At 35.6% G+C, this 10,000-nt stretch overlaps 2 protein-coding genes across 2 annotated transcripts; both read right to left on the bottom strand.

Annotated features, from left to right (window-relative positions):
• Window positions 1-2,493: 2,493 nt before the first annotated feature.
• On the bottom strand, window positions 2,494-3,925 carry LOC137622475 (uncharacterized). The gene is made up of 3 exons (XM_068353082.1): window positions 3,910-3,925; window positions 3,288-3,571; window positions 2,494-3,174 (listed from the first exon to the last, which is right to left on the bottom strand). The coding sequence occupies exons 1-3, from the start codon at window positions 3,923-3,925 to the stop codon at window positions 2,494-2,496; spliced, it is 981 nt and encodes a 326-aa protein (XP_068209183.1).
• A 345-nt stretch (window positions 3,926-4,270) lies between these two features.
• On the bottom strand, window positions 4,271-5,278 carry LOC137622474 (uncharacterized). The gene has a single exon (XM_068353081.1). It carries the CDS (start codon window positions 5,276-5,278, stop codon window positions 4,271-4,273), a length of 1,008 nt encoding a protein of 335 aa, XP_068209182.1.
• Between the last annotated feature and the right edge of the window lie 4,722 nt (window positions 5,279-10,000).

The raw sequence follows: 10,000 nt of genomic DNA, 5'->3' as shown, positions 1-10,000 counted from the left end.
GAAGTGAGATGATAACGTAATTTGTTTACACCTCTCAACTTTTTAACTCCCACTTACAAAACTAACGACATTGTTTTACCAACTAGATGGGTTTGTGTTTCTGCATTAACATACTCAGCCTTATAAACAGATTAAACCTGTTTATCAAATATACACCTACTCATGCAGACACAATAAATAACGGTTAAGTTACAATACAAACGCTTTGAATTCAAAACACTTTCATGATTCACATTTTCACCTAAACAAAATGGAACATCTTCATAACTCAATTAATATATAGTACCAAATGATCGGCCATAAAAACAACATAGTACCACGTTACATTTAACATGAAAATCCTAGCCTTCAACTAATAACACTAGCTTCTGAATAGGACGGACAATAACCGAAGAAAGTGTCTTAATCTTGGCACGGCGAATTGTTCCTTTGTCATCAGGGTATACTTCTATCACTGGTCCAATTGGCCAGTGATTCCTTAGCTCAATGTCACTCTTTACCAAAACCACATCGCCAACAATCAAAATTCTTGGTTTATTCCAATTTTGTCTTGTGTGTAAAGTGCTCAAATACTCCTTTCTAAATCTTGACCAAAACAGGCTGGTCAGATATTTAACGCATCGCCACTTTCTCCTCATGTAAACATCATCCTTTTGAAACAAGCCAGGGGGAGGGATCACATAAGATTTTGGAATAAACAAATGTTTTGGAGTTAATGGCTCAAGGTCATCTAAGCTGTCACTTACATTGGTTAACGGTCTTGAATTGACGATGCTCTCAACCTCACAAAGCAGAGTCCGTAAACTTTCATCATTTAGCCTTTCACCAAATTCCTAAACCAGTGCAGACAACACTTTTCTAAATGTTCTGATTTGGCGCTCCCAACAACCACCCATGTGGCTTGCTGCAGGTGGATTGAATTTCCATTCAATATGATAATACGACAAATACTTCTCAATCTTCTTTGCCTCCATCTCATCAAGAGCTGCCTTAAGTTTTCTCTCAGCCTCATGGCAGTTGGTTCCATTATCACATCTGATAACCTTGGGATGACCTCTTCGAGAAACAAATCTTCACAAAGCATTTATGAAAGAGTCAGATTGTAAAGTGTTGCAGTTTCAATATGAATTGACCTACTAACCAAGCAGGTAAATATCACACCATACCTCTTTAACTCCTTTCTTCCTTCCTTGATGTAATAAGGTCCAAAGAGGTCAATACCAACGTTACTGAATGGTGGTGAAGGTTCCAATCTGTCTGCTGGAAGATCAGCCATCTTTTGACTCAAAGCTGGTTCTTTCAACTTCCTGCAAGTAACACAATGAAATAACACATTCCTGACAGTTGTATTAGCATTGATGATCCAATACTTCTGCCTTAGATTTGAGAGAACATGGTTTCTACCTGAATGAGCTAATAATTCATGCTCATGTCGTATCAACAATGTAGTCACATGATGCTTCTTTGGTAACAGTATGGGATGTTTTGCAGACTGTGGAATGTCAGACCTTCTTATCCTACCTCCAACCTTCAATAAGCAATCCTCAGAATCAAGAAAGGGATCAAGCTTATATATTGGACTACTCTTGCCAACTGACAATTCCCTTGATAAAGCCTTCACTTCATCACCAAACACCTCCCGTTGCACATACATTATGATTGTCCTTTCAGCATCAGTGGTTACACAACCTTTGCTTTTACCACTATGGATTGACTTTAGTTGTTGAAATACAGATACTGCCTTTTGTAACCTTGACAATGAAGAGAAATATTCAATCAATCTTGTAAACCCATGATGTTCTTCAGAAATTGTGACCGCAGACACATGTTCACTCTTACCATCAACACAATCTGCACACACATATTTCTGTGAAGGCAAATAATCAGATGCAATAAATGATGGGCCATGAAACCATTCGTCATACTGCAAAAACTGATGTACACTAATACCTCTTGATGCCACATCAGCAGGATTATCACTGGAATTTACATATCTCCATTGCTCAGGCTAGGAGTAGGCCCTTATAACCCTGATTCTGTTGGCTATGAAAACAGGGAACCCTTTAGTGTTGCTATGAATATAGTGATGGACTGTTGTTGAATCTGTGTAGTACACTACCTTGCCAACAGGAAACTCCAACTCCTTCAAGATGTGTTGAGCAACCTTGACAGACACAGTTGCAGCTGTAAGTACTAACCTATAGTCACCACTTTTTTGGGAGATACTCTTGATTTTCCCATGACAAGATTTGACTGAACTTTGTTTCCATCGTGAAGAACAAGATATGCTGCAACACCATAACCAACTGTACTTGCATCGCTGAATAATACAAGACTTGAACCTGTCACATTACCAAACCCACTTCACTTGAAGTATCTTGGTATTGAAAGCTGCTCCAGTAAATGAAGACCTTGTATCCAATGTTGCCACCTTTCAGCTGGCTCATCTGTAATCCTCTCATCCCAGTCCAGGCTCTCAACTTGACACAATTTTTATAACAGTTTCTTGGCTGGTAAGATGATTGAAGAGAGCAACCCAAGGGGATCATATAATGATGAGATAGTTGATAACAATCCTCTTCTGGTGAATGGATTATCTTTGAGCTCAATTAAAAACTTAAATGTATCATCTTTAAGGTCCCATAACATTCCTAAGGCTCTTGGCATTAAACTCTCCATGTCAAGATTAAACTTGTCAGTTTCAACCGAACAATCTTCAGCAGGCAAAGCTTTAAGGACATCAATTGAATTACTGACTAATTTAGTTAACCTAAATCCTCCTTCACCAGTTGCAGATACCAAATCCTTCACCAACTTCACTACTGTAGGAACATCAGCACATGACTTCAAACAGTTGTCAACATAGAAATTGTGCCTTATGGTGCTACCAACAGTTGAATCATACTTCTCATCTGCTTTGTCTGCTGTGGCCTTCAATGCATTATTTTCAATACTCGGTGATAAGATTGCTCTGAAAATGTGAACAGCCATTCGGAATTCTTCAAGAGGTCGATTGATGTCACCATTAGGCCACAACAAGAATCTAACATAGTCCTGATTCTCAGGTGCAATCTTGATATGAAAGAACATAGCTTCAATATCTCCAATGAATGCATAAACCTCCTGCCGGAATCTAATGAGTACTCCCGTCAATGAATTGGTGAGGTTTGGACACTGTAGCAGAACATCATTTAATGACACACCTTCAAACTTGGCACTACAGTAAAAAAAGTCCTAATCTTTCCTTTCTTGGGATGAAAAACTGCGTGATGAGGAAGATACCAAACAGGAATCTTATTGACCTCATCATCCGGGATCTTGTAAGTATAGCCTTTTTCAAACAACTTGTCCATGAATGTTGTGTACTGCTGTCTGTAATCTTCACTATTCTTCATCCTCCTCCTTTGCCACTTAGCTCTGCTAACAGCCTGCTTCTTATTGTTAGGAAGATTCACATTCAGATCTCTAAAAGGCATGCGCAGCTGAAAGTGACTATCTCTAAATTCACTGTCATCCTGGCACCTTTTCACAAATCTTATGTCCTCAAAAGATAAGCCACGCTCATCAGGAACTAACCGAAGATCCCTTTCTTAAAAATCTAACTCAAAGTACTTCCTAATACTTTCAACAGTAATGCAGTCAGTAACATGTTGAACATCAGATACAAGTAACCTGTGACATGAAACCCCATTTGAACTAACCTTAACATATACATGCCCATTAACTGTCCATCCATACAAATATCTTACTGCAAAGGGGCCATAACCTGAAGTGGGTACAACCTCTTAAGGTTGTAAAGCTGTTGAACAGTTACTACCTATCAAAATTTCTATGTCTAACTCTGGCTGATACACTGGAATCTTATTAATAACACTTGATAAATGAGGCCAATCCTTTAACATTTCATACCTTGGAATTTGATCATGATTAACAGGAATATCCTTTTGTGTGAATACCTTTGGCAATACATCATTATTACCATGTATATCAACAACAACAAGACCATTTACAATAAAGGTTTTAACCGTATCAGTCCCATGCATTGTTTACAACTTGATAGCTGTTTCAATATATTTACAGTTTAATTGATCATTGATACTATCTATAATGAAACAACCTGTACTGCCCGTATCATAAAGGGTATAAGTTTGTACTACATTGTCGCTACCCTTTACACGTAATTGCACAGGCAAGATTGATTGCAACACTGTATCAGAAATTGTACATGGAGAAGACCTCACATTACTTAGACTTTGAGTATTACCTTGACCTAGAGTGCGACCTTCACCTTGAGTACCATCTTGACCCTAGCAAAACCTTGACGTGTACTTTCAAACTGTGCACTAGCTTGTGACACAATTGCACTGTTGCTGTCAAGCATCCTAAAGTTTTCAATGTGCAGAGTGGTAGGATGCCTTTTATTACATGTCTTGCACTGCCGTCGATTGAGACACTTTTTAGAAGTGTGGTTATTGCCCAAACAACTGAAGCAAAGACAATTGTCTTTAACATATTCTCGTCTTTCATCCACACTCTTGTGCAGAAATTGAAGGCACTCCTCAATGTCATGATGACCACGACAGAGTTGGCATTTCCTAGTATATTGGTTGGCAGAATTTGATGGTTGCACTGTAACTGCAAACGGTTTTTGCTTGGTCTGACTTGAGCCATGATTTGCCTTTGCCTTTGAAAAAACACACACTTTACCCAAAGCTACCCTGCTGAATACAGGATCCATTGCTGCCTCAGCTGCATTCTGCACAAATTCCACTAATGTGGTGAAACACACACAAACACCTAGCTTCCTAAGCTTTATCACATGATCCAACCACTTATTTTGAATATACACTGACAGGTTTGAAATCACCCTCTGAAGGTTAGGCAAATCATTTAAAACCTGCATGTTTGACAATGACTGCATGATATGATTACATTTCACAGGATACAAAGCATATTCCTGCAAAGATTCACTGTTATCACCTCTCACTTGTGACCACTTGGTTAGCTTGTCTATGTATGCCATGGAAACCTTGTATGGATCTCCATACACTTTGTCCAGAAGTCTTTTTGCTTCAATGTATCCTTCAGATGCCTTCATAAACATGCACCCAGCTATGAGTGACTTAGGCTTTCCTTCTAGATGCTGATTTAAGAAATACAGCCTGTTGGAGTCTGATGTGGTGTGTGGCACGGTACGGTCATTAAATGCCAACATGCATGATGCATATTCAAGAAGATCACCACAAAACTTGGTCACTTCAGCATGAGGCAGCATCATAGCCACTGCTAACTGTTGCTTACTTTGGTAGAATGACTCGGGGGCAGGTGCCATGGGTAGAAAAGGCACATTGATGCACATTGTGACTGGGAACAAATGCTGGTGTTTCAGGGTTTAAAACTTTGTCTGTAGATGGAATAACTTCTTCCTGGAACACCTTCTCCCTTGCCCTTGCTGCTTTAATTTCACCATCCAACTTTAACAAATCCTCCTTGGCTTTTAATTCTGCCTGTTGTTGGGCTATTTCTGTCTGTTTCTCAAGCAGTGCCCTCTGTGCAAGCAAACCAGCTAACTTTGCCTTCCCCTGTATGAGAGCTGACTTTACACTTGATGCCGTGCTTTTAACTGACCTCCTGGATTCATGTGACCTGCTCCGCAGTGAAGATCCGTCAATAGAATCCTGCAAATTTGCTTCTGTTGTGGCTATCCATTTATGCACCTGAAATCTGAATCCCAAGGCAGATAATTCTTTATCTTCAAAATTTTTGATTTCTGGCTGGTGCTCGTTGACAGGTAGTTGAAACAAGTAATCACTGTGGCAGTCTTTGTACTTCTTTAACCCTTCCTCAAACTCCTCCATGCCTGTCTTAAATAAATGGAAATTATCAGGCTTCTCCATACACTTGCTGACTTCATTCCGTTTTTTTGTGAGGGCAGAGAGAGCAGCAGTCTGGTTGTTATTGAGGGTGCGAAAATTCTCCTTGGCGTCACCATTGTCTTCTACATTGTCCTTCTGATCCGTATTCATGTTAGATGAATGAACTATTGTTATGGGCGACACAAACTCAGAAACTCAACTTTAACCTTTATTCCGTTAACAGTAGTAGTAGTAGTAGTAGTAGTAGTAGTAGTAGTAGTAGTAGTAGTAGTAGTAGTAGTAGTAGGTTCATTCCAGGTAATGCAACTACAGCAGGATCATAATAGCTGAAGGTGTAAGAATCGTCCTCCAAAGGTCAGCATTGAACATTCAACTGAATTCAAATTAATGGCTCCCTTCAAGCACAAAGCGATAAGATGATCTCTGTAGCGGTTCAGGTCCGTGCGTGTCTGTGCGAGCCTGTCTATCTAAGTATATAATAAGTCATTGTCCTCTTTATAATCTAAGGATTTCTGAAATTTGAAAAATTTTCAATTTTGAATTTTTTTAATTCTCTATTTAATAAAATTTCCATTGTTTTTTGTAGAACTCCATATATCAAAGGAATTTTCAACTTGGTCTAATCAGTAATCACTTAATAAAAAAAAAACATTTTGGCAAAACAAAGCTGAAGTGATAAAACCAAAAAGGAATGGGAATAGAACAAAGGCTCTCAACTGAGAATCTTAAAAAGCCAAGAAAAGACAAGGATCTTTGTGGGAAACACATTGACAGTAACGACACTGAAGCAATTGCTTTCGATGATAATTGTATTAGAGAGTATACTTCATATATATATATATATATATATATATATATATATATATATATATATATATATATATATATATATATATATATATATATATATTTGTATATATATATATATATATATATATATATATATATATATATATATATATATATATATATATATATATATATATATATATATATATATATATATATACAAATATATATATATATATATCTGTGTGTGCTTGTGTGTTTATTTCATTATTTGATAAACCTAATGTCCTAGGAAATTCAGATCTCCCCTAAAATATCTATCGATTAATCCTCAAATAAATAGATTTTGGCATTTTGACGATGTGAGCATATATTACACTGAGATATACCAAATTTTTTAGATATGTACTCTTGCAAGTGTCTTGATTAAGTATATCATGAATACCAGAGAGATGTTATTCATAAATTCAAATCCTCCAAAGAGTTAAAACAAGGGTTTCATGACTAAGGCTGTCAAAAACCAAACTGAAGTCGAAACCAATAATACGAAAACCATGACATGACTCCGGTGACGTCTATCGGTCATTAGGAAATGGGAAAAATAGACGTTGAGTATCAACATATTAATGCAACAACACAGCTTCATTGTATATTGTTATGTAACCAACAAGTGCTCTCCGATAGTAATCCTTAGAATTTGGAATAACAAATCGGATGTAAGTGAATTAATTGAAAGTCCAGCTCAAGTATAGGGAAATCGTTCGATCTATAGCATCTTTCTCTGCTTTTAGTGCGTTCGGCAAGATCAAATATTAGCTTGTTAGTCCATTCAGTCTCCGGGAATTTAAAGCAGAAAAAGAGAAGAGGCCAAATCCTCTTCAAACGAAATGGCATACGGAAGTCACTGGCACCACTAATGGGCAAGTGTTTCTTACACAGGGCTTAGCCAGCTTATTTTAAGTCTCGGCAGATCAATCTATACCACCACAGGCCAGACCAGGCTATGTTACCACTAAATGAGCCAGTTTCACTCATCTAGGACTAGTCTCTTTCATCAATTAACACGGCAGCCACTATCACCACTGATCGGGGCAGCTCGTTAACAATGATCGGCTTAGCCTTTTTTACTCAAACCGAACCAGCCTTTATCACCATTGACCAGCCAGCCTCCCCAACTACTGACTAGAATAGCACCTTTTACGGACATACCAATATTGCCAATTAAAACTAAATTTAAGTGATATTTCCAAATAGAGATAAAAGGAAGAATGAAAGGAAAAGATAAATTCCATGAAGCAACTCTCACTCTGCCGCCGACTTTACCGACCTTGTGCTGAGGAACCCGACTTAAAAAAAAAAAAAAAAAAAAAAAAAAAAAAAAAAAAACAAACAAAAAAAAAAATTAAGGTTACCTTCCTTCACTGAGGAAAGTACAGGCAGTATGTCAAGCAAAGTTTAATTAACTTAAGAAAAAAACAGAAACAAAATTAAGGTTTTTAATTCGGTTTTCTGACTTACTTTGCTCAATTGGACACGTTTTGACGGTCAGGGAGCATTGACTTCTGCTTTACTTTCTCTCTCTCTCTCTCTCTCTCTCTCTCTCTCTCTCTCTCTCTCTCTCTCTCTCTCTCTCTCTCTCTCTCTCTCTCTCTCTCTCTAATCTTCTTAGATGCAATTAAAAAAAATAAGCTAGACTAGCATGTATAACATATAACGGCATAATATTAGAGTAATTAGTGAATACCAGATTATGAATGATTAGAACACCTAAGAGACCCTTTGATGATGATAGAGTTTTTAATTCAATACGTGTTGCAATAAGTTAACTGGATCTGAGAAGAATAAACTTAAAAACTAAGAAAAAAAATATTTACGATCAGTGAAACTCGAGGCATTGTGATAATAATAAATAAAGCAGTGATCTGGCAGTCTTTCTTAGATATGACTCCAACGAAACTTTGTAACTGATAATGGAATTCCAGAATTCACCCCCCAAAAATACTTATAGAAAGAACAACAATTTGACAAATAATTTGTTTTCACAAAGATATGTATATGTATTTTTTTTTTTTATAAGGAGGGTACTTGAATATGATTGAAGAAATAATGAACAACTGTTCATTGAATATGTGGAAACAAACATATTACCTAAACTGTTTTTAATTAAAAGTTGAAATTTTAAAATCTTATGGATGCAATATAATACCTAAGTACTTAAATTTTTAGTTTACTAATGTTGTGTTATAGATTGTACTAATTTATAATGAACTCTACTTTTCATAATGTAGCTTAGGCTCCTTATCATTTAATTAAGAATATGAGAGATCAATGTATTCCATGTAACTAACATTTTTTTTTTCTTTTTTTTAATGCGACTTCATAAGATACAAATTATTTTATTTGATATATGTGATCTTTTGTGGATATTCGCCAAAACAAAGTTTAATTTGTTTGTTTTGTAAGGATTCATATTATTGCGAAATTATCTCGAAAATTTTAAATGAAGGAGTGAATTTGACCGCAGTTGTCAGTTTGTTCGACAAGAAAGTTGATTTCCTTCATAATTCAGACACCGACATCAACAATCTTTTTTCAGTATCTCCCTTTCATTTACCCTCTATTATCTAAAGTCACTGGACTTTCACTGACAAAATAGTGATCTTAATAACTTAATATAATATGTTGGGATAACGTAGTGAAAGAAAGTGAATTGAATGTTGATAAAATAAAAACGAACAACCAAGTTGTAGTTACATTGAAGACCAAATTAGTATCAATTATAGTTACTGTTAATTAATAAATTCAACAAAGGTGGACTTTAAATTAGAATTCATTTACATTAATGAGCAAAATAATGAATTAAGTTTAAATTTTCTGATTAAAGATATTAATGTAATCGTTACCGTTATCTAACTAAAATTCCAATTATTTTCACTTCTATTCATAAAGAAATAATATTTTGAGAATACCGTTTAAAAGAAATTACACAATATAATCCTTACCTTTTGTTATCATAAAAGAAACTGCATTTCTAAACAATGAAATGCAAATTAGGTTACGACCTAAGAAGTTATTGTCTCTAAATATTATCTACTTCATGTATACATGTAAATATGCAGTAATTTATTTCTTATTTCACGAAAAAGGGTTATATAGATCAAACGTTGAGAGACAATAATAATTTGCGACATATTTATATCCAATGCAAATATTTTCATTCACTAGAAAATAATGAAAGTAATACGAATGCTAAAAAGAAATATATATATATATATATATATATATATATATATATATATATATATATATATATATATATATATATATATATATAT

This window comes from Palaemon carinicauda, chromosome 29 (assembly GCF_036898095.1).
Source record: "Palaemon carinicauda isolate YSFRI2023 chromosome 29, ASM3689809v2, whole genome shotgun sequence".
Lineage (NCBI taxonomy): Eukaryota > Metazoa > Arthropoda > Malacostraca > Decapoda > Palaemonidae > Palaemon > Palaemon carinicauda.
Note: the sequence above shows the minus strand (reverse complement) of the source record. Positions and strands in the feature narration are given on the sequence as shown.

What these genes read in the sequence shown, in the direction of transcription:
- LOC137622475 (XM_068353082.1), bottom strand. An exon ending in ATGAGGTCAATAAGATTCCT is followed by an intron (nt 3,175 to 3,287) that starts GTTTGGTATCTT and finishes GTTCTGCTACAG; the next exon opens with TGTCCAAACCTCACCAATTC.
- LOC137622474 (XM_068353081.1), bottom strand. Translation starts at nt 5,278, where the DNA reads ATGATGCTGCCTCATGCTGAAGTGACCAAGTTTTGTGGTGATCTTCTT.